The sequence below is a fragment of the Sphaeramia orbicularis genome, chromosome 19, assembly GCF_902148855.1.
Source record: "Sphaeramia orbicularis chromosome 19, fSphaOr1.1, whole genome shotgun sequence".
NCBI classification, from domain to species: Eukaryota; Metazoa; Chordata; class Actinopteri; order Kurtiformes; family Apogonidae; genus Sphaeramia; species Sphaeramia orbicularis.
In genome coordinates, this window is record NC_043975.1 from 46,397,558 (window position 1) to 46,423,388 (window position 25,831).

Consider the following 25,831-nt stretch of genomic DNA (forward strand, 5'->3'; position numbering starts at 1 on the left):
GAACTGGGTTATATATGTTTACATCTGGTTTACTGCTGGTTGGCTGGTTTACATACATTCATTCATTCATTTTCTGAACCTGCTTTATCCTCACTTTCCTTCCACTGTCACTAAGTGTTTACTCCTGGAGGATTCTGTTGGTGTCTGAATTGGTTTCAGAGTCTGGTTTTGACCAGCTCCAAATGTACAGTGTCATGACATAACTTTTGTTATGATTTGGTGCTATTTAAATATAATTTGATTGACTGATTGATTGATTGATTGATTGATTGATTGATTTGTCAATAAGCAATTGATCCACTGAAGAAGAAGTAGAACTCTGGTTTATGGCGGAAGTGGCTTTGACAAACAGCGAATCTGAAATGTGACAGAGCTGTGTTGTGTCTTGCGATGGTGACTAAAGTGTGTGAAACCTCTAACTCCCACACCCATTGTGACATTGGATCCAGTTCCCTGTGAAAGCGAAAGTATTCAGAGTTCAGACTCCATTTCGACAGATGAACAGAAGACGTCTGGTTCAGGGTGAGTCTGACATTGGGATCATTTTCCTGTTCTAGTCTCTCAGTGGGTTTTCTGGGTGTCGACTGTAACTGTAAACATGGATGTAGTCACTTCCAGGCTGAGTGTCCACTAGGTTTACTGGACTCTGTGTCCACTGGCTTATTTCCTGTTGTGTCAGTGTTTGTGACTGATGAACACAGTGTTTTAGTGAGGTGAGCTCAGTAGTTTTACTGCTTATCCTTTCAGAGTGACTGAAGTTCACAGTATGAGTCTGAGTGTGGATGAAGAGGAGGACGGAGCAGAGTTATCCCATTATACAAACAGGGGTTTGTCCATAAAGGAACCTCCAGGGAGCAGTAATGAACCAGGACCCTCTGATCCACAGTGAGTCCACTGTCACACACCTTTAATATTTGACTACAGACATTACAGGACATGATGTGTCCACTCTAAAGTCCAAATGTGTCCTTCAGACAGAATAAAAACACATCAATAATAACCAAAGGTGATAGAAAATGAAGTGCTCAGATCTTAATAACACTAACATTCTGTCAAATCCAACTGTTGTACTTGTGTTGTTTCCAGAGGTCAGTATAACAGACCCAGAGCAGAATCTTCAGTGTCCACATGTTTGTCCATGAAGACTTACTGGTCCAAGGATGATCCTCCAGACTTTAGTCCTGAACCTGGACCTTCAAACACAGAGTAAGAGACTGTTTATTCTTTAAAATGATCTGCAGGACACGTTTTAGCAGTGATTTCATTTCACATCCAGAGTCTATTGTGACATTTAACTCATATAAAAGCTGTTTGACAGAGGCCTCGATGCAGACGGGTCAATATAGAACTGAGGGACTTTTGAAGTCCTTGGGATATATCTTGCATACATCGTAGTGAAAAGTAAAGAAATAATATATATTTTTTATGATCATTATGATCATGTCTTTAAAAATTCTATTATTTAATAATGGAAACAATCACTGATTAATAAATGATTAATAAATGACTGGATAGACTAAAATGTCAACTAAAGAACCGTCCGAATTTAATAACAACCACCTTCTAATTAGCCAAACAATAATAAAATGAGCCAAGTCAAAAATAGTTTTGATTGTGTTCTTTTTATTCAGTTGAGATAATCATGACAGATATTTCTTTTTGGCAATATATCAAATTTTATATGGAAAATAAACTGTGTCTGTCAGAAATGACATTCCGCTAAGTTACCCATTACAAAAACACCTGTGAAGGAAGTGTGTTTATTCCAAATCACATGACCTGCTCCATATGATGCAACTTCCTCCTGAAGAAAACACTGGCAAGACTCCAAGTTCTTTCTCCTCTTTGAGTTATTTAATGTAAAGTAGTGCGGGAGTCAAGTGTGTATTTATGGCACTTCTATGTCAGTGTAACGACAATATCTTTATGAATAACTTTCAATGTCACTTTGACTCAGTTGTCTATATGTGTAGGAGCTATTTGTCTATTTAGTTTTGGTTCAAAGTTAATTTACCTTTTTTGTTCAGTAATTTAGTATTTTTTGCTAATTGTTTATTTTTGGTTTGTTTGCGTTTTGTTTGTTAAATATTCAGGATATATTTTTGGATTTTCATGGTTCTTACTTTTATTCTTTAGTATTGTTATGACCTGGCTCAGAGGCCACAACAAAGAAGGGGAACACACCATAAATGAAGTTTAACACAAGAATACTTTATTAAATCAAAGTAAGCCAAATTAAACCAAATTAGAACAAATTAGGAAAAAACTAAAGTATTTTACAGAGTGTGAATGAGCCATCAGTAAGCTCAGTAGTGTAGGTGTGGACGTGTGCTGATGTGAGTGTTGAAAAGTGCAGAACAGAACAAAATATTAAAGCAATATAACCAACCCAAGAGCTGACAAACCAAGGACCTGTGAGGGCAGAGAGCTAGAGAGAAGACTGCAGGCAGACTATTTAAGGGCAGGAACTCTGGCGCCACAGGTGTTCCTGATCTCCTCATCAGGTTCCTGTTGGAAGACAAGAGCTGGAAACATACATAGCTCCCCCAAGAGGACCCCAGGGGCTGTAACAGTACTGAGCACCTTTTTGTTTTGTGTTTTCTTATTGGTTTAGACTGTGGGCACCTGGGTGTAAATAGGCAGCACCATCTTAGACCATCATGCACCTGGGTGGGCCTATGGTTTTTTACCAGTCAGTCAGTCACAGTCATCAAGTCCGCCAGGATGAACAGGGGAGACAGCAGAAAGGCCGTGGTTGTTGTTTGCCTGCAAAAAACCTGAAAATAAACTACTTGGAATCCATCTGTGGTCTGGACATTGTGTTTTTGACTGCGTAGACCACAAACCCATTGTGCGTCTAGTGGTTATTTGAATTCTGTTAAAGTCTTCAGTTCAGTGACTTTTAAGTTGTTTAAATCTGATGACAAACAGCCGCTACAATATGATACTTAGAAGAATCTTTGTGTAAAAATGCCCCTGTGGTGTTCTGGTTATGTTGATTTTAGGGCTGAAAACAGCAAAAATGTCAACTCTACCTGTCAACTACGTTACCCTGTAAAGACAACTCAAAAAGTCCCTCAATTATATATTGACTCAGACGCAGGAAACAGGATGAATGCAACAGGAAGTTGATGAGGGAGGGGCTGTGGACCACAGTGTCTGACAAAAGAAGAACTGACATGCATTTGGCTGTTCCAGTGTTGTGCAAGTTACTTCCAAACTGGGATCCATTACAGATTACTGTTATTTCAAAGTAATTACTTGCATTACAATATTACTGTCTCAGACTAGGAGATATTAACACATTTATTAATGATTGTATTTGTAGTAAATCTTTGAAGTGCATATAAATATTATAGTTTATATTAAAAACATTTGATTATGCAAATCTGATTGTGTGAGGTGACAAAAATAAGTGTATGTGAATGGTTTGTATGGATGCTTTGTGTCATTGTACAAATATATATAGAAAAAAAGTGTATTGACAAAGCAATGGAAGCAGAATTAATGTAATCATTAGGGGGTGGGAGTCCATAAGTTAGACTTCTTCCCACTCATTTTCAAGCGTGGAAAACTTTAGTTTGACCATGTTTGGTTCTTTGTTTTCTGATGATTCTATGTGCCCCAAATAAAACTAAACTAAGAATTGTAATGCATTACTTGACCCTTAAAGCAGAGTTAGGTTTAGTACTGAGCAGACGTCCATGTGGACAATGGACTGTCCTCTGCCGTCTCCACCACTGGCTGAACACCAACAGGAAATAGAACTTTACAGACACATTTTGGATTCCTTAAGGTCTCGCAGTCGTCCTGTTTTGTTTTGTTTTTTTTCATTTGAGTAATTAAATTATGGACAAAAAGTATGTTGTAACACAAGTACTATTGAACATGTACTGAGTAAAATATTACTGAAAATTGATTAGTAATGCCTTACACTACTGCGTTACAGTAAGAGGTAACCTATTACTGTAATGCATTACTTTTGTAATGCATTACTCCCAACACTGGTGACAACACACTTTAAATTCACAGTCAACACCATTAAATTAGTAAAAGACAGAGGTAAGGACAAGAGGATACATGGACAAGAAGTTGGTCTAAAGTGTAAGATGTCTTTAACATGTGTAAAAGAAAATCCACAGCGGCATCTTTACCAAGTTACAACCTGATGAAAACTCACACAAATGTGTCATTTGAGCCTCAGAGCTTTTATTTATTTATTTATTTATTTATTTATTTATGCATTTATTTAGTTGACTGCAGGAGCAGTTTTGTCCTGGTGTATTTCCACATCTGAGCAAATCATATCTGTCAAATTTGTATATTTATTTTACATGTTGTGGTTCTACTGTGGCTGATTATTTTTCAATAAATGATAAAAACATCAGGCTCAGTTTTTTCTGATGTTTACAAGGATTAATAACAGTTTTCATGAAATATGAATCAAATCAGAGATGGTCAGTCTGGAGGCATCTGTTTATTTAACATGTTCTGACATGGACGTAAACTACCAGCTGACAGGTTGTCAGAGTTCAACAAACATGAGACACTGATTCTAGTTGGACTTTATTGATTAAACAATAGTTGAAACATCCAATCCAATCCACTCCAACTTTATTCGTAAAACACTTTAAAATAACTGCAGCGGACCAAAGTGTTGTACAGAAGAATAATTAAAATCAAAATAGAAGAATAAAATACAGAAGAGATTTAAAGACAGAAACTGTACAAAAAAGAAAAAAGTGCGGTACAGAAGAATAAATAAAACCCAAACAAAAGAATAAAATACAAGAATAGATTAAAAATCTATACAATTAAAAACAACAAAATAAATAAATAAATAAAATAGATCAATAAGAACAATAAACCACTACCAAATAAAACAACAGAATAAAGATAGCACCCTCAAACATCTCACATGGTTTCAAAAGCAAAGGAGAAAAGATGGATTTGAAGAAGGGATTTAAAAACAGACAGAGGAAGTGTGTCTGATATGCAGAGGCTGATGGTTCCATAGTTTAGGAGCTGCTGCTCAAAGGCACGCTCACCCCTGAACTTGTGCCTAGTTTTTGGTCCAGTCAGGAGCAGTTGGTCAGCTGACCTGAGAGAGCTGGGGGGGGTGTATAAAGCTGCAGCAGCTCAGAGAGGTAGGGCGGGGCGAGGCCATTTAGGGATTTAAAAGTAAATAAAATAATTTTTAAACGGATCCTAAAATGTATGGGCAGCCAGTGGAGTGAGGCTAAAATGGGGGAAATGTGCTGGTGCTTACGCGTGCCGGTTAAAAGACGTGTAGCAGCATTTTGCACCATCTGAAGATGAGCGACGGAGGAACCACTAGCCCCCATATAAAGTCCATTACAATAATCCAGCCTGGTGGTCACAAAAGCATGAACGACTATATAAAAATGCTGTCTGGAGAGAACTGGTTTATTTTGGCCAGCTGCCTCAACTGGAAAAAACTGGATTTAATGACTGAGCTGATTTGACAGTCGAACTTGAGTTCAGCATCCACTTTAACACCAAGGTTTGTGACAGTTGGCCTAATATACTGGGCCAAGGGACCCAGATTTACAAGGGGGGGCAGGGTGGTGCCACTAAAAACTATCACCTCTGTCTTTTTCTCATTGAATTTAAGCCGGCCATACACTGTGCGATTATTTCGATCGTTGCACGCAGCTCCATCTCAAACTGTGCGAATCGATCGTAAAGTCAGGCTCACGATTCATGTTCTCACACTGCTGGAGAACAATCCAACAGTCCAACAGTCCACTGATGCTCGTATGCAACCTGACTGCTCACACTGTTGGACCATACACCAGAGGACGCATCACACGTTCCAGTGTTGTATCCGGAAATACAACGTTAAAATACCAAGGAATCTGAAAGTGCATAGACGATTGCGTATTGGCATGAGTCACGAAATAGTAGTGCTAAACAAAAGCAACGAGCTGCTTTGGCAATATGTGCCATTATCTGTGGGGAATCAAAAAAGAAGAAGAGACGATGACGTGTTTGGTGCAGGAATTGGTTGGTCAGACATGGACAGTATGGGCTGTTAATCCTACAGCAAAGGGAACTAGAGGTAAGCTGCAACAGCTAAACTGCACTAGGACAATAGCCAGCTACTGTTAGCTTAGAATTAGCTTACAGTAGCTGGCTATTATTGTATTCATGCATGCACAGTGTGAGAATTTGAGGCACATCAGCTCGTGGCACTGCTTTGACAGTGCGATGCCCTCATGAGGAGCGAGCAGGATTTCAAACAGGTCCGTTTTCCTTCCGAACACACGATTGCTGGTTGTGAGGTGGTCGTGAGGTGTTAATTGCTTCTCCTTATCCCATGTACACTGCACCAAGCACTACACATGATTAGAGGCACATCTGGCCCGATCCCAGAAATAGTTGCACGAGTGAGAAATCGTCTCTAAAATCGCACAGTGTATGGCCGCCTTTAAAAAAAATTGTAGCCATCCAGGCCTTTATGTCATCAAGACACCGAAGCAGAGGTTTGACAGCAGATTCATCCTTCTTTTCAAGAGGGACATATATCTGACTGTCATCTACATAACAGTGGACGGCAATGCCATGCTTCTTAAGCATGGACCCAAGTGGAAACAGGTAAAGAGAGAAAAGAAGTGGGCCTAAGACTGAGCCCTGTGGGACCCCACATGAGAAGTGGGCAGAGGAAGACACTGAGTCACCAAGGCTTACACAGAAGGTTCGATCAGCTAAGTATGACCTGAACCACTCCAGTGCTGCACCCTCGATACCCACCCACTGTTTTAAACAAGAGATTAAAAGTTCATGGTCCACTGTGTCGAAAGCAGCAGTTAGATCTAAAAGCACAAAAATAACAGTCACCAGAGTCGGTGGCTAAAAAGATATAATTAAAAACTCTTAAAAGAGCTGATTCAGTGCTGTGCAGGGGTTTAAAACCATAACAGACATAACAGGACATGATGTGTCCACTTTAAAGTCCAAATGTCTCCTTCAGACAGAATAAAAACACACATCAGTAATAACCAAAGGTGATAGAAAATGAAGTGTTCAGATGTGAATAACACTAACATACTGTCCAGTCCAACTGTTGTACTTGTGTTGTTTCCAGAGGTCAGTATAACAGACCCAGAGCAGAATCTTCAGTGTCCACATGTCTGTCCATGAAGACTGTCTGGTCCAAGGATGATCCTCCAGACTTTAGGCCTGAACCTGGACCTTCAGACACAGAGTAAGAGACTGTTTATTCTTTAAAATGATCTGCAGGACACGTTTTAGCAGTGATTTCATTTCACATCCAGAGTCTATTGTGACATTTAACTCATATAAAAGCTGTTTGACAGAGGGCTGTAGGTGGATCAATATATAACTGAGGGACTTTTGAAGTCCTTGGGATATATCTTGCATACATCTTTATGAAAAGAAAGTGTTTCATGTTCATTATGATCATGTCTTTAAAAATTCCATTATTATTTAATAATGGAAATGATCACTTATTAATAAATGATTAATAAATAAATAAATGACGGGATAGACTAAAATGTCAACTAAAGAACCGTCCGAGTTTAATAACAACCACCTTCTAATTAGCCAAACAATAATAAAATGAGCTAAGTCAAAAACTGTTTTGATTGTGTTCTTTTTATTCAGTTGAGATAATCATGACATATTTCTTTCTTGGCAGTATATCAAATTTTATATGGAAAATAACAAATTGTATATGTGTCAGAAATTACATTCAGCTAAGTTACCCATTACAAAAACACCTGTGAAGGAAGTGTGTTTATTCCAAATCACATGACCTGCTCCACATGATGTCATTTCCTCTTGAAGAAAACACTGGCAAGACTCCAAGTTCTTTCTCCTCTTTCTGAGTCATTTAAAGATGCAGTCTGTAGGAATTCTGTTCTCAGTAATTATAAAATGGCCTTGACTGTCCCCAGACATTAAGGAATCCTGTTCATTTCAAATACTGATCTCACTGACAGTAGTAGTCCAGACACAATATTCACATTTGAAAAGCTCAGTGTCAATCCCGAAATGATGTTTCTGTTGTCATTGTGTGTTTTGGTCTGAGGCTCCGCCCATCACCTGTCTGTCAATAACGGAGTCAGTAGCCTTTGTTCATCCAGGTTAGCAGTTCCACTGAGCTGCAGCTGGAACATTTCTGATCATAAATGTCTGTCTCAGTTTTTCTGATGTTTACAAGGATTAATAACAGTTTTCATGAAATATGAATCAAATCAGAGATGGTCAGTCTGGAGGCATCTGTTTATTTAACATGTTCTGGCATGGATGTGAACTACCAGTTGACAGGTTGTCAGAGTTAAACATGAGACACTGATTCTAGTTGGACTTTATTGGTTAAACTGCAGTAGAGACATAACAGGACATGATGTGTCCACTTTAAAGCCCAAATGTCTCCTTCAGACAGAATAAAAACACACATCAACTAGAAAAGCACTCAGAGAGTGCAGACCTCCACCAAGGCAGACCACCACCAAAATGTAGTCATTTGTTCCTTGTGCCAGTATCAACATTTCCTGAAATTTTCATCCAAATCTGTCCATAACTTTTTGAGTTATTTTGCACACAGACAGACAGACAAACAACCCAACGTCGGCAAAAACATAACCTCCTTGGTGGAGGTAATAATAACCAAAGGTGATAGAAAATGAAGTGTTCAGATGTGAATAACACTAACATACAGTCCAGTCCAACTGTTGTACTTGTGTTGTTTCCAGAGGTCAGTATAACAGACCAAGAGCAGAGTCTCCAGTGTCCACATGTCTGTCCATGAACAGTGACCGGTCCATGAGTCGTCCTCCAGAGTTTAGTCGTGAACCTGGACCTTCAGACACAGAGTAAAAGACTGTTTATACAGATGAGACATTATTTCTGATCTTTTGTTGACATGTTTGAATTCATCTGACAGAAGAATTTTTAATCTAATCGAAGTCTTGATTGACAGCTGCAACCATTAGTCTGAACCCTCTATGTTCATAGTTGTGTTTTTGATCATATACAGTCCTCTACTATCACTATTAATACTCTTATTGCTTGTATATTGATTAACTTTGCAGGTCAAATGTGATCAATTCCTGTCAGTAACTGGTTCAAATCAAACTCAGGTGTGTGAGTAGAACCGACAGTTCCCAGTCCAGCTTTAGTGAAATGGTCTAAACTCCTTATTTGGACTCCAGCTGCTGTGAATAAAAGATGTTTGAGACTCTGAGATTAACAACAGCCTTAAAGGCTCTGAAACACATGAGGCTCACTCACATCTGACAAAAATAAAGATGTTAAATCCTGAACCAAATGTCTGTAAAGGTTCAGACACTAAGAGCCTGTTTTTATGCTTGAAGTATTGTCTTCATTTGAATGAACATTAAACACATGTTTGTGTGAGAATCAGCTCTGAAACAGACCAGTAAGACCAGACCAGTTTTAGATGGAAGTCCGTTGTGTGGTGTGGACACACTTAGAAATGCTGGGCTGTTTTCAGAACCCGACCGCTGGGTTAAGGCTGTTGGGTCACAGGTCGGGTGGGTTTGACTTAACATGGGGCTCAAAAGAATCAACCAGTGCATTGGGTTGGACATGTGAGCTGAAATGGAGGCTCATCATTCCTTCCAGCTGCCATTTTCAGACAGACTGTGAGTTGAGGTGGCTCAGTGGTTTACACTGGCACCGCTCAGCAACAAGGTCCTGGGTCTGATCCCCAACCAGACCAGAGGCCTCATGTATAAAGACTTGCATGGATTTCATACTGAAACCTGGCGTACGCCCAAATCCAGAAAAGTCCAAAAGCACAAAAAAATCCAGATGTATAAAACTGAGCGTACGCCTGAATCCAAGTACATTTCCTTCATACATCTCAATCAGTGTGGAATTGACCGTGTATGTTGGAGTACCTGACTCCTCCCTCTCCACACCCACATTTAAATATGCAAATTAGTATAAACGGGTCTGCAGGTGGGATTCCCTCGGGGATTCCCCTGTCTGCACGATCGGATGTTGGCATCAAGGTGGACACAAAGCGGAGGCCAAAACAGATGGAAGAAGAAAAGAAACGAACTGAGACTGTTTGAGCAGAGAGTTGACGATATTGTGGGTGACACTTTTCTCACAGGGCTGACGTGGATCACCCCCAAGGTAAATATATATTTAGTATTTGTGTAAGTCACACATTAGTTTATTCTACGGGTCATCCAATAGTCTGATCACAGCCCAACAAGATAAAGGTTCATACGTAATCATGTCAGGATATCAAAGAGGAAATCAAAGACTGTGACTCATGTTTAATCACTCAAATTATTATTTTCCAACGATGAGACAGAAGACGCAGTATCATCCTCCTGTCACAGAGGCTTCCTGTTGACTCCCCAGCGTCAGCCGGTCCTCCGGTCCGCCACAGCCCACTGCTGATTCCCATCCAACCGGTGTCCAGAACACCGACATGGGTCCGTGCTGACCCAAGTCACATTAGGACATCGTGAGGACAATCGGCGGAGTCAATGAGCAACTGGACTGACTAATAAATGTTCTCACAGACATGAACACTACATGAAATGCATTTATCAACCAATGAATTTTGTGTCCTTGTCTCATTATATGGATGTTGCTTAATGTCCTCCAGGACAGAATTGGCATTGATGGATACAGGGTCTAACTGGTTCTGGTTCTGGTGGTGGATGTGCTGCTCTAGCCGTGGGATGACGTGCCGGTGTGTTTATTGTTCATCTGTGTATCTCCGATGTGCCCATCAATTGGAGGAATGACCTTTGTCAAATTATTAACAGTTTTTCAGTGTCACCTCTAAGTGTCGCCAAAGGTTCAAAAGCACTAGAAACGTGCGTACGCCAGTGGACTTGGTGTGAAGGACACACATTTCCACGGTCATTTCAGTCTTTATACATCTGAACGTGAGCTTGGAAAAGGGCGTACGCCAGGTTTTTGTGCGTACACACGCTTTATACATGAGGCCCCTGGTCCTTGACCCAGCACAGAGTTACAGAAATGAGCCGAAAGAGTTCCGAGTGTAGATCTGATCCTTTGAACAGCTGATCTGAAAGAACTTTGAAGACGCTTCTTCTAAACAATGTGTTGATGTCCACAGAGAGATGGAGAGGACTCATGTTCCTGGGGTAGACCCACCGTCCTGTTCTTTGTGTCAGAAGGTCCAGAGTGATCCGGTCCGGATCAGCTATGGACACTGGTTCTGCAGACAGTGCATCACTTCATACTGGGACCAGTCTGGTTCATCAGTAGACTCCTCCTGTCCCCAGTGTGAGGAAACATCCAGAACAAGAGCTGAGCTGCAGATCCACAGCTCTGTCCAAAGTAAGACTGGACATGTGTCTGAACATGTCTGCACTTCACTAAACACAACATGTGTTCAACTGTCACTGACTGAGCATCATAACAAAGAACATTTGAACTGCATTAGACTGAACTACATTTTCAATCATATGTTGGAAATTATCAACTGAAATATTGATTTTATTTCAATTGATCAAATTAAACGTTTTGCAGTGAATGATGGTCAAAGTAACTCACTGATTCTCTGTAAATTCAATCATATTATGAAGTGTTTGGTCAGTGACAATCATCTTGTCCATGTTGTTAGAACTGCTTTGGAATGATTCCTGTTTGTATAAATCAGATCCATGTCTGATCAGTGGTTCCGTAGTAACAGGTCTAGGGTCTGTCATTTGGAAACTGTTGTCAATATGAAATAGTATTAGCATTCACTGACAGATGATAACAGATATTTTTACCCAACTGTGTTTATTTAAAGTGTTTCTTGTCTGGTTATAGTTGAACATAAACTCAGTCTGAGGAGCAGATGTGAATGTGTGACTGAAGGAACTGAGGAAACAGGAAGTAGAACCCGTCTAAACCGGATCTACACTGAGCTCTACATCACAGAGGGACAGAGTGAAGACGTTCATACCCAACATGAGGTGAGGATGCTGGAGACAGTTTCCAAGAAGATCATCCAAGAAACTCCAATCAGGTGTCATGACATCTTCAAAGCCTCACCCAAGCAGCAGAAACCCATCAGAGTGGTTCTGACCAACGGCGTGGCTGGAGTTGGAAAAACTTTCTCGGTGCTGAAGTTCACTCTTGACTGGGCCGAGGGTTTAGAAAACCAGGACGTCAGTCTGGTGGTTCTGCTGTCCTTCAGAGAGCTGAACCTGGTCAGAGATGAGCAGTACAGTCTGCTGACGCTACTCCATGTTTTCCATCCAACATTACAGAAGGTCACAGCAGAGCAGATCAGCGTCTACAAACTTCTGTTCATCTTGGACGGCCTGGATGAAAGCAGACTGTCACTGGATTTCCACCACTGTCAGGTTGTTTCAGACGTCACTCAGAAGTCATCAGTCAGCGTACTGTTGACCAACCTCATGAAGGGGAACCTGCTTCCATCAGCTCTCATCTGGATAACATCTAGACCTGCAGCAGCCAATCAGATCCCTCCTTCATGTGTGGACAGGGTAACAGAGGTCCGAGGCTTCACCACTGATGGCCAGAAGGAGGAGTACTTCAAGAAGAGATCCACTGATGAAGATCTGTCCAACAAAATGATCTCACACATCAAGACATCCAGGAGCCTCCACATCATGTGTCAAATCCCAGTCTTCTGCTGGATCAGTTCTACAGTTCTGGAGCACATGTTGACTTCAGACCAGAGAGAAGAGCTGCCCAAGACCCTGACCAACCTGTACTCACACTTCATCATGGTCCAGACAAAGAGAAAGAACAAGTACAAAAAAGGACATCAAACAAGCTCAGGAGAGATGACAAAGGCAGACAGAAAAGTCCTTCTGAAGTTGGGGAGGCTGGCATTTGAACAACTGGAGAAAAGAAACATGATGTTCTACCAAGAAGACCTGGATCAGTGTGGTCTGGACGTCAAAGAGGCCTTGGTGTACTCAGGAGTTTGTACAGAGATCTTCAAAACAGAGACTGTAATCTTCCAGAAAACAATCTACAGCTTTGTTCACCTGAGTGTTCAGGAGTTTCTGGCTGCTGTCTACATCTACCACTGTTACACCAGCAACAACACAGAGGTTCTGGAGAGGTTTCTGGGAAACCAGGGCAAGGGCTCAAAATCACTTTTCATGAAAATGGATGTTTTCCTCAGCATAGTCATGAAAAAATCCCTTAAGAGTGAGAACGGACACCTGGATCTGTTTGTTCGTTTCCTTCATGGCCTCTGTCTGGAGTCTAACCACAGTCTTTTAGGAGGTCTGCTGGGTCCAAAAGAGAACTGGCCAAAGTTCATCCATAAAGTCATCAACAACCTGAAGGAGATGAACACTGAGGATATCGATCCTGACAGAAGCATCAACATCTTCCACTGTCTGACGGAGATGAAGGACCAAACATTCCATCGGGAGATCCAAAAGTTCCTGAAGTCAGAGAACAGATTACAGGAGAGACTGTCTGAGATCCAGTGTTCAGCTCTGGCCTACATGTTGCAGATGTCAGAGGAGGTTCTGGATGAGCTGGACCTGAACAAGTACAACACATCATATGAAGGAAGACTGAGACTGATCCCAGCTGTGAGGAACTGCAGAAAGGCTGAGTAAGTACTGATGAGAGTATGAACAGTATTAACCATAGACTGAATATAAAGATGGATCACATGACCCTCTGTCTTCTGTTTATGTAAAAGTGAAATATGGGAACTGCCATGATGGTTGTATGATCAGAGTCAACGGAGTAGAGACACTGGGATGTGAGGTCCACCCACCAGATGACTGATTGGTTTTTGTTTGTGTTTCTGAGGGATTCTTGACAAGGATTGGTTATTGATGTAGTCAGTCCCTCATTTTAAGATCATTATGTAACTTATTCAAATCAAAGTAATTAGTAAAATGATTTCTTTAATAAATATCAGCCTCATGAACATTTATTGGATGTATACTTTGACTTTGTAGTTTGTCTGAAGTCCCATAGAACAAGAACAGTAGGAACTATACTACATCCAACCACTAGGGGGAGATCTAGGGTGTTTCAGCTCTCCCATCACTCCTTATTTTTAAACAGAAACTACAACATTCCCTAGTTGACTGTTATGCCTGTTGACTCCCATTCTGCTCTCTCCCCATACACTTTGGTATTTATTTATGTTGTTTTTAACTTCATAGTCTCTTCACCATTGGTTGCGAGTCTTGGATTCATCTGTACCATTTCCTTTTATGCGTTTTTCTTTTGCTTTGTTTGTTTTGTTTGTTTCTTTTTGTCTGTTGGGGCCTCTTTCCAGGTCATCATTGTAAATGAGAAGCTGTTCTCAATTGATATTACCTGGTAAAATAAAGTACAGAAAAAAAAAATAATAATAATGTTTGGAAGCTGTCATTACATCCGTCTTTATCCACGTCTATTTTATTAATCCGGTTCTCCTGTCTTTTTTAAACCTTAGAACTGTTCATTAAACTGGTGTCACAACACCATACCCTGACCTCGGTAAGACTCAGATGTTCAATAAATGTGTTCATAATTAATTTCATGTAAATTCTCTATTTATAGATTTTCTAGGTGTGGACTCTCAGAGACTCACTGTGAAGTTGTGGCCTCAGCTCTGAAGTCTAATCCTTCACATCTGAGATTGTTGCATCTGAGTGAAAACAACCTACGAGATTCAGGAGCAAAACTGGCGTCTGGACTGAAGAGTCCAAACTGCAGACTGGAAATTCTGGGGTTAGTTCACTGACTGTCTACTGTTCAGTACAAACACAGCCATCTGTTTTTCCTCTTGAAGGTCATGGGGGTACCAGAGGTGATCCTGCTTACCTATAGACGAAGGTGGGGTCCACCCTGTTCACTGCAGTACTGTCACACACAAACAACCATTCATTCTCACATTCACGCCTATGAGGGATTTAGATTTCCCATTGAAATTATTAAGAAGGAGGATGTTAGGAACCTGGAGAACCCATGCAGACAGGGGTAGAACATGCACCGCTCACACACAAAGGTACACACAGTTGGTGCTGGAATCCTCCTTCTGCTCAGAGGCCATAGTGCTAATTACTGAAGCACCATGTGGTCCAGTGAAACAACAGCTGTTCCTGATCTGATCTCATACAACGAAAACTTCAACTGAAAACCTACGATGAAAGAGATGTTTTTGAAAAATACCTGAAATATTTAATATAAGATTCACACACGTTTACATGATCAGATGTGTGAGCATTAAACAACCAAACCTTTGTCATACAAACCCATCATCCTTTATTTTACATCATATGACGAGTTGAAGATGTTCTTTTTAATACAGTCAAGTAAAAGCACCACGACGAAACACCAAATACTGATAAAAATAAGATAACACAAAGTAAAAAATATAACACCAAGAAAAGCTGTCATCAAATGTCTGTTCTTGAGTTTATAATTTTCCATTTCAAACCTTTTCAGCTCTGATCAGAGGATTGAAGATTAAACAAGAACATCATCTTCTAACATTTAATAAATGTACATATTACATACAGTGAAACACACAGATCACCAGATGGGTTGATTTTAAATATTTATAATAAACTGAAACATGAATTGTTTTGTTTATGGACTGAGTTATAAATCAAACATGTTTGTCACAAGTTGGCATTCTGTAAGCCGAAGTGTTCGCAGAATCCAGACTAACGTCTGCTTGGTGATAATGTGGTATTTGAAGCTGAAAGTGCTTCAGTGAATATTCAACTCCTTCCTGCAGAAAATTTTCTGTGGGTCGACTGTTCTGTCTGGATGTTTTTGTCCTCATATTTCCATCCAGAGGGACAACGGGCTGTTTAGTGTCTTCCCTCTTTATGGGTCGGTTCTGCTGGTTCTGCTCTGACTCAAACTCTACTGGACAAACTGACCCAAATGTGTTGGAGCAGACGTTCACAGTCATTCTGCTGCAGATGGGTTAATGACGTTAACATTTATAATCAGATTAATCATGATGATGGATTAATCCGAGTTAATGCGTTAATTTTGACAGCCCTAAAATAAATAAATAAAATGTGTGTCATTAATGGATTTTAATCTACATCATTTACTCTTTCTTCAGGATGAGGAGATGCAGTTTGTCAGAGGCCAGCTGTTCTTCTGTGGCCTCAGCTCTGAAGTCCAATCCATTCCATCTGATAAAACTGGATCTGAGTGGAAACGAGCTGAAGGATTCATCAGCGAAGGAGCTGTGTGACTTCCTGCAGAGTCCACATTGTAAACTACAGGAACTGAGGTCAGTTCAGTTACTGTTCTAGAGTTTATATGTTTTACTAATGGTAGAGCCTCATCAGAGATGAGAACAAACATATGAAGGAACTTGTTACAATAAAAAAAAAAAAAAAAAAAAACTTATCATAAGACGTATCAAAATGAAATCCAAAATACCTGTATTGTATTTTCGTAAAAAAAAAAGAAAAAAAAGAAAAAAAAATTGAATATAAATTTGTATGCTAAAATGACCAGAAACATGAAGAGCAGTGTGTGTGCTTATGGATCCACTGACAGACACTGAAAATGGAATTATCTGAAATATAATGATGTACATTTCTTCAGAATACACTCCAGTACAATAGAGTCATGACAGATTCATCAGTATCTAAACACAAAGAATTTACAGAAACTGAAGAACACCAAGAACAGGAAGACAGTTATTAAAATGTTCACCAACTTTATTCAGACAACAGTTCAACAAGGAGGAAGCGTTAACTTTGTGTTCACAACAAATAAAGAATAAACACATGATAAAATACTGCATCTGCTCAAACAGACAAGATGATCATAAAGTTGAAATTGTAGAATATGAACTGAATCTAAAGCTGTAAAACTGCTTTTTTAAACATGTGATTGACAAAAGACAAAATCAGACCGAAACTATAAAGAGTGTAAAACAGCATGAGCCAAAATGACGGAGGAAAAGTTCCAAACTATGTCCAAACTCCAAGTAAGTCTGGAGTGTTCACCTTTATGTGTGTAGAACGTCTGAAGGTTCTATGATGAAAATCACACAAGTCCAGTCATTGTTCAGGTCGAGAAAGTGACGAGTCCAGTCATATGAGTGTGATGATCTGTCCTACATGAAAAGATGAGCCATTAATGACAAAGCTCCCAAATGAACAACAACACAGATGAGAGTTCTGAACTGAAACTACAGATGTACAGATGGAAAGACTCCAAAGAAAAGCAGTCCTAGTTTCAGTGTTTGTTCACTCAAACAAATATGACATCAGAGATAAAGTGAATATTCAGCTCAAACATTTCCATCAGTGACAGTGGTGGAATAATGATCTGCATTTCCTGCAGGACAGTACTTCAGCTCCAATGGCAAAGCTTTAGACTTTTGGTGATGTCATAGAGAACATCATCCACTTGTGTTTTCATTTCTATTACATTAAACCATGAAAACATATTCCAACAGTTTTACACTCACTAAATACTGACAATAATGTTAATAAGGAAACATTCTTTCTATTTTATGCAGATTTACACACATGTATAAATAATGTGTAAATATTGGTCTCTTTACTGTTTACATTTGTCTGACACTTTTGACATTTGAGTTTACACATAGAAATCTGACTAAAACGGTCTAAAACACGTGATTAAACCCTAAACATATAGAACTGGATCCTTGGATTTAATGGATTTAATCTACATCATTTACTCTTTCTTCAGGTTGAATAAATGCAGTTTGCCAGAGGTCAGCTGTTCTGTGGCCTCAGCTCTGAAGTCCAATCCTTCACATCTGATAAAACTGAGTCTGGGTGGAAACAACCTCCAGGATTCATCAGTGGAGGAGCTGTGTGATTTCCTGCAGAGTCCACATTGTAAACTACAGGAACTGTGGTCAGTTCACTGTTACTGTTATAGAGTTTATATGTTTTATTATTTGTACACATACTTAAAAGTTTTGTCTTTTATTCTACAATGTAACATTGAACAAGGAAAAACTAGAGGAAACACACAGTGTATGTGTTCTACAGTGATTGAAGTCATTAGTATTTTTTCATTGTACTTTGAGGGTCAGTCGTCTAATGACAGACAGCATCTGTTCTAGTTAAAGCAGGAGGAGTCACTGGGTGAAGTTTAAAGGGTTTAGTTGGTTGAAGGTTATTTTACATCAAATGTGAACTGATGTGTTCAGGTGTGTGTTTGTAGAAGACACTGACTTTGTAGACACGGAACTGAAACAAATGTGAAAGTGATTGAACAAAAGTGTAAAGTTCAGTCGAGTTAAGTCACCAATTAAAACCTGAACACATCTGACTGGATCATTAACCCTTTCATGCACGAATTATGAGAACCTTTGACAAGATTTTTTTCTTCAGTGTTTAGCCATGAAAAACGCAATGCGATCGAGTTTTTTTTTTTCTATGGAGTTACAAAAATATCCATGCATTTAATTTTTGAAGTAAAGAAACGTGTTTAAAACCCAATATCAGAAAGTGATATGAAAACAATGAAATAAGAACATTTTTAATGCTGCTAATCTAATGTCTTCTTACATTTTAACATATTCTAATGCTAGTAATTACTCACTTCATGGAGATAATATGCAAAAAAAAACCCTTCTTGTCTAACAAATAATTGATTTACACTCAAACATGTTAGTGCAGATCAGGTTTATCAAGAACAGCAAAGTTACAGTAATGATCTAAATTACAGTGTATGGGATGGTGCATAAGCATCCACTGTGTTGGCTGATATGGAACTAAAACAACAAAACCCATTAATATACAAGAGAACAGCTGGAGAAGAACTGTCCACTAGAGTGGACAGTGCATGAAAGGGTTAATACATTTTAATCTATATTTTAATCTAATCTATATTCTTTCTTCAGGTTGAGTAAATGCAGTTTGTCAGAGATCAGATGTTCTTCTGTGGTCTCAGCTCTGAAGTCCAATCCATTCCATCTGATAAAACTGAATCTGGGTGGAAACAACCTCCAGGATTCAGGAGTGAAGGAGCTGTGTGATTTCCTGCAGAGTCCACATTGTAAACTACAGGATCTGAGGTCAGTTCACTGTTAGTTTGATGGAGTTCTGTTTTAGGAGCAGCTGAACCTCATTTATGAACAAACATAAGTGACATCCATTATGTTGTTTTACAGTTGTAAGAACAGTTGTGTGAACCCTTTGAAATGTTCTAGTTTTCTGCGTGAATTGGTCATAAAATATGATCTAATCTACATGTCAGTCACAAGTACAGACAAATACAATGTGTTTAACCTCATACCACACAAACAAAAATAATATTTTGTGTCTTTATTGAGCACAACTATTAAACAGTCCCAGTGAATGTAATGATTGAAGCTCCTTTTGCACCAATAACCTTACACAAGTGTTTTTGGAGCTGCTGATCTGACCTGCACAATGTCCACGGACATTTGGGATCATTCTTTCTGACAGCACTGCATCAGCTCAGCTCTATTCTGAGCATGTCTGCTGTGAATGGCTCTGGTGAGTTCAGTCCACAGCGTCTCTATTCAGCTCTGGGCTCTGACTGGCTCTTTCCAAAAGGTGGTTTTTCTGTTTCTGAAGCCGCTCTAGTCACTTTGTAACAGTTCACTTCTGTCTCTAAAGCGCCTCTGCTACAACGCAGTAAAGGACACGGGTGGATTTAACCGTCAGCAGGGGGAAAAGATAAGGAAAAGACAAAAAATGCATTCGGCTCTGTTCTGGCCTTTTAATTTGCAACAAGTGAATCCCCGACCCACGCACACACACACACACACACACACACACACACACACACACACACACACACACACACACACTACTCGTGCACATCCACATTAAACCCAATCCCACGAACACAACACCTTTGTCAAAAATCAATCCCTATATGTTCTAAACACAAATAGACAAACCCCTCCCCACAACACCTCCCCCCTGAGTTCCCGAAAGTCCACGTACGCCAGCTGTCTTATACAAAGCCGTAGTGGGTAGCCTCCGGCTCTACTTACGGCCCCACGCATCCCCACCACAGTTTTGGTCCATGGTGGCTTCAAGTGTTCCTCGGAAAATGGTAATCCTTATGGAACGGAGGAAAAAGGTTTAATCCCAGGGAAAAAAGGTTAAATCCACCGCTTTGCGTTCCGTCGGATCACCTGTCCTGGCCCACTTCCACCACGGCGTGACGTCTCACTCCATCAAACCACCCCGGCGCGCGTCATTTCCACGCCTTTTATACAGTGACGTATGACCTTTATAATATATATTGAACTAAATACAGAAAATATGAAATCATCCGTGTGCCCAGGTTGCCAACAACAGAGGAATGACCACAAAGTTATTTTTGCCCCTGCTGGAGGCCTTAAGTATTTCAGATATGAAAAGGGATAAAGGCCTGTCGGCCTTTACAACTTTACTTCTGTTTATATGTTGAGAAACTCAGGATTCAGTTTTGTCCTCCAAGCTGCCGTGGCCTAGATTGGCTGGAGAACTGACTTGTGACCGAAGGGCTGCCAGTTCAGTTCCCTGGACTGGCGGAGAGTTTTTGGCTGATGTGCCCTTGAGCAAGGCACTTAAATCCCCCATTTGCTCTGTGTGTGCCTGATATGGTGAGCCCACTGCTCCTAGCTTACAGTGTGTTTGATGCATGATCTAGTGATGAGTTAAAGGCACAAGACAAATACTGGTGTGTGACAAACTAGTACAGACAAAATAAAGATTCTATTCTATCCTGTGATGTCATGTGGTCCAGGCCCTGATGCAGATCAGCTCCAGATCATGATGCTCCTCCTCCATACTTCACCATGTGCTGCTGCCACAGAATTATGTGTTGATCACCAAATCATCCTCAGACACAACACATGCAGTTGGCGAGGGAGGGTTTAATCCGTCAGACAGAGCCAAACCAGAAGAGAATCCTCTGTGCAGATGTGCGTCCACATCTATGCTGAGTGATAAGTGTCCTTAGCAACTGACTAACGGTGCAGTTTCACATCATTCTGGTGAGATCTGAAATATCTTTGCAACACCGAGCAAGCGAGTGATTATGTACATTCACTGAGTGAATATTATGAAAATAAAATATATATTTCTCACTAGCAATGTAACCAAAATGCATTTTTATTCAGAAACTAACTCAAAATATTGATTTTTTTCACTAAATATGACAAATGTCCACCATGGTTTTTTTTCTCACAGCCTGAATCTTGAAAGTTACGTCACTTGGATGCAGGCTAATGGAAAAGAATAAGATAAAAAAAAGAAACATGAAGATTTTACAATTTTCAGGCCCTAACTGTGAGACTGATAGGTTTCGTACTGTGGACAAATGCAGCTGTTTCCCATTTTGATCTGAGACTGGGATGGTGTGGATGATGTTGTAGGTTTCTGTCAAACCTAGTGCTGTGTGTTCAAACAGTTCCAGTTCCATCAGTCTGAACATGTTTCCATTCATGTTGTAAAGTGTTCCAGTGCTCTTTGGTCACTTTTACACATGCACTGATGCTTGTTGTAAAACAGCATCTTCCTCTGTGGTGTCATGCACTGGACATGAGTCTGTTCTACCTGTGGTATGGAATAGACTCATGAACACAGATGTTAACGTCTTCCAGTGAGTCCTTCAAGCCTTCATCTGTTCGTCTATGGTTCTTTTTTGTCCGTTTCCACTCATCGTTGTGTCTTTGCAGTCAGCTTGGCTGGGCGTTTACTTTTAGGCAGAGTAGCCACAGAATTCAATCCTCTCCATTTGTGGACAGTTTGTCTAACTTAGACTGGTGAATCCTTCAAGTCTTTGAGGTTCTTCTCAATCAATTCTTTGGTTCTGGCAGCCATTGTTCTGCTAAATAATTCTTTGTAATGTTGGTGTTATTGTCTTTAATGGACTATTTATTGTATTTATTGTTGGCTTGTTGTCCGTGTGATGCTGCTGGCTGTAGAACAAATTGCCCCTCGGGGATAATAAAGTTCACCTTGACCTTGATCAGGAAATGATTGAACAGCAGCATCTGGAAACCTGTCCAGTGCTTCTCCCAGGTTTCTGCTTTGTCCTTTTGGATCTTGTATTTCTGCATCAAAGGCAGGAAGTGGAAGAGGAAACCAGGCAGAAGAGGGAGCCCCCTTCACTCACATGCAAATCAGCAACTCTGGATTGAAGCTCTTCTGAGATCTTTGTTGTGGAATATGGTTGACATGAGCAGATGCTTCTTGTGAACATCCAACTCCAGAGCTTTGAGTGTTTTTATGAGTCACAGTGGCTCCATGCACAGCTCACATCTACTTTCACTGATTACAATTCATGTTTAGGAATTCTTGACTCTAATCGTCTTCTGACAGCGTCAGCGTTGTTATCTCTTTTTACAGTCATTAGTTTCAGGGTTCACTTCCTTTTTCCAGTTCCACTGTGAGGGTTTAAGAGCTGTGCACAATTAACATATGAAATATTATAATAGTTTGTGTGGTTTTGGGTTCAACACATTCTGTTGGTCTATACTGGTGACTTAGATGCAGATCATATTTTATGACCAATTCATGCAGAAAACTTGGAGGGTTCACAGAGTTTTTCTAAACACTGTATAATTGACACAATTTAATGTTTTATTTTTCTTGCAGGTACAAAAATTACAGTCAGTAAAAACTGTTTGGTTGAAATGAATGTTAATATTTCACATTCACATTGAAAACCTAAATATATTGGCTGAATTGTTAATTTTAATCTCCATCATTTATTCTTTATTCAGGTTGTGGGGCTGCAATTTGTCAAAAATCAGCTGTTCTTATCTGGCGGCAGTTCTGAAGTCCAATCCCTCACATCTGATACAACTCGACTTAAGTCAGAACAACCTGAAGGACTCAGATGTGAAAGAACTTGGGGACCTTGTTCAGAGTCCACACTGTAAACTGGAGAAACTGTAAGTAATGTCAGTTTGTGCTGGTTTGGTGAAAACCTCCATCATCTGTTTATTTTTATTGCTTCCTCTGTCGTTCGAATAAATTCAGAAAAGTCTTAGTAAACATTTATTTCTGATCTCTGTTTGTATTTTCTTTTTTCTTCAGATGGAAGTGATCTGTGGAACAGTCACTATGATCAGGACTGTGTGAGGATCAGCTGAGTCCAGATGATCGACAGATGTTAAAGCAGCAGCACATCCTCAGTTCATTCTCCTCCTGTCAGTTCAAAATGGAGCTCCTCAGATCTCCTCCACTCCTCACCCCTCCCTCCGATGATGTCAGAGAAGGTGAGGCAGACTTCCTGTAGCTCCGCCTCCTTGGTCCATCATGCGATTTTAAAGGAAGTGAAACATCCTTCCAGATGATTCACTGAGATGGATTAATGAGTAACCACGAAGCACCGAGGAGTTGAGGAGCTGGAAAAGAAGGAACTGACAAGAGGTTTTTCATCTGATGTACAGTCAGTGAACCAGTGTGTTCTGTGGATGTCACTGAGTTATTTTGTGCTGCCACCTTGTGGACTAATGGAGAAATACACTTTTTACCTGAAAACTTTAGCTTTTATCAGGCAAGTGACTATTTTTGGTCATTTGGTACAAAGCTAAAAATAATCTTTTACCAACAAATATACAGAAATTATTCAGTATTCATGAGGGGGGTTATGATTTAAGAGGGAAAATTAACTTTAAAATTCCCTTAACACGCACAACTAGGAAGGGTTTTTGTGTTTCTGTCAGTGGGGTGAGACTGTGGAACAGATTTAATATAGAGTTAAAGAATGTCCAAGCATTAAAGAATTTAAAAAGAAGTACAAAGACACAATTTTTCAGAGGTACAGAGATGAGGGAGGGCTTGGGGATCACTGGGTGTTCTACAGATGTACAAGTATGTGGTAAGTGTGTGTAAATGTATGTATAGGTGTGTATGTGTGGGTGTGTATATGTAGGTGTATATGTGTGTATAGATCTGTGTATGAATATGTATTTACATATATGTGTTATTGTACTATGTGTTTATGTAAATCGTATTATATTTGTTCATAATAATATAAAGCCAGAAACCTAATTATTTACTAGTAAGTATCAGTCATATTATGGCATAGTGTATAGATATGATAAGACTAGGAAGGTTATTATTGTTATTAATTATATAAGGAGAAGGGGTGGAGTTTATAAGTTGTACTTCTTCTCAGTCCTTTTCGAATATGCATTATATGTCTTATGTTTAAGTGTTTTGTTTATTTTCTTCTGTTTGACATTCATGTTCGAAATAAATACATCAATCAATCAATCAATTTCCAAATACATGACGAGACAGTGACATCAGCAGTTCCAGTGAGGACAGTGAGTCCACAATCTGAGGTTCAATGTGGTCTCCAGGGTCTGTCAAGTCCACCTATGCTTTGTTTGGTTCCATGGCAGTAATGGAACTAATGTAAGGAATAATGTTCAAAGGGATCATGTGGATGTGGACAGGGGTCTGGACCAGCACGCATGGGGGTCTAAGGGGACAGGGGTCTGGACCAGCACACATGGGGGTCTAAGGGAACAGGGGACTGGACTAGCACGCATGTTGTTGTGATGTTCTAAAAGTGATGTTCTAGTGTCTTAAAATACATGTTCCTTTTACTTTAAATGTCTTTTTCTTTTCCATTTACTTTTTTTTGCAACTTACAGGTAAGGAACCAAATATGTGAAATTCATTAACCTTAATTTTCTACATAATAAAAAATGTTGAAAAAATTTCACAAAAGTAATAAAGTCTTGTTAGGTTCTCCAATAACACAAGAAGGTTGAAATTTTGAATTTCAGAGTATTTCTATGAGTGTTCTATAAAGAGGCAACGTCAACAGTTATGACTTTATTTTACGTCTGTTTCTTTTCATTATTTTCCATTTAAACCTTTGTTTTTCTGTTCTGATGCGTCCGTTTATCTTTGTCATTACATTCACTTCAGACAAATCCTGATAAAATGGACTCATTCAGAAAACATTCTCATGGATTTCATGTCTTACTTTAGTGGAAGGATGAGTTCTTGGTCACTGTAAAAAATATGACAGATGAGATACTGGGCTGGTTGATAGTGGAAAAAGTCAGAGCCATAGAGAGAGAGAGTTGGGACCTGTTCTGATGTGACCCCTACGTTGATCATGTGGTTCATGTAAGCCTCAGTAGTTCCAAACAAACTGCGCTGTCATGTTCTTCTATGGGACCACAATGACAATACTTCCAGTTCCTTCCAGTTGCATTTATCATTCATTTTGGAAATTATATAATAAATCATTTGAAAATTGCTAAGGAGACCTGGGTTACACAGTCAAAGTAAAGTTAATGTTGATCAGCTTTAACAGATACAGTCATATACTGTTTTCATTTGAAATAAGAAAAATCATTACATATAAAATGTTTGCTGAGTTGTTTTCTATTTGTTAGTCACAGACAAACAGATGTCATTATTGTAAAAACCCATTCTTTTCACGTCAGCTCAGACAGAGGTTCTGCCACAATATTTCAGACCAAATATATAGAAAGGGTTCATCAGTTTGTCTAATATTTTAAATATGGAAATCAGTCCAATAACAGTCAGATAATTAGTTGGTAAATCACAGGTGAAGCAGATGGATTAATGTCCTGGTCCTCCCCCATCCTTAGACCCTCCTTCTGCACAGAAAAACTCCACAAACCCAGTGGGAACAGAGGAACCTGATGGAGAACCACAGTGGAGGACAGATCCACTGTGGACGGACAGACTGGAGATGGACAGGACTGATGGATGTCCATGTGATGATGGAGATCCAGTCTGTTCGGATGCAGTACAGTGGGTGGGTGTGGGGGCACATGCACACAGCTGAGGGGAACGTGTGACCAGATGGAGTAGTCAGTAGATGTCACTTTGGTGGCATCTACTGGCAGCAGTGGTTGTTGCATCCA

The 25,831-nt window shown here is 39.8% G+C and overlaps 1 protein-coding gene across 4 annotated transcripts; it reads left to right on the top strand.

Annotated features, from left to right (window-relative positions):
* Positions 1-471: 471 nt before the first annotated feature.
* On the top strand, positions 472-23,317 carry LOC115439238 (NACHT, LRR and PYD domains-containing protein 12-like). Of its 4 annotated transcripts, XM_030163052.1 has the most exons (13): positions 472-522; positions 748-885; positions 1,087-1,206; positions 7,109-7,228; positions 8,742-8,861; positions 11,117-11,340; positions 11,818-13,594; positions 14,542-14,712; positions 16,064-16,237; positions 17,677-17,847; positions 18,842-19,015; positions 22,691-22,861; positions 23,007-23,317. In XM_030163052.1, the coding sequence occupies exons 2-13, from the start codon at positions 767-769 to the stop codon at positions 23,014-23,016; spliced, it is 3,351 nt and encodes a 1,116-aa protein (XP_030018912.1). In that variant the 5' UTR covers positions 472-522; positions 748-766; the 3' UTR covers positions 23,017-23,317. The 4 variants fall into 4 exon arrangements, with proteins under 4 accessions (XP_030018912.1, XP_030018913.1, XP_030018914.1 ...); XM_030163053.1 differs by lacking the exon at positions 8,742-8,861; XM_030163054.1 differs by lacking the exons at positions 1,087-1,206; positions 7,109-7,228.
* Positions 23,318-25,831: the final 2,514 nt, after the last annotated feature.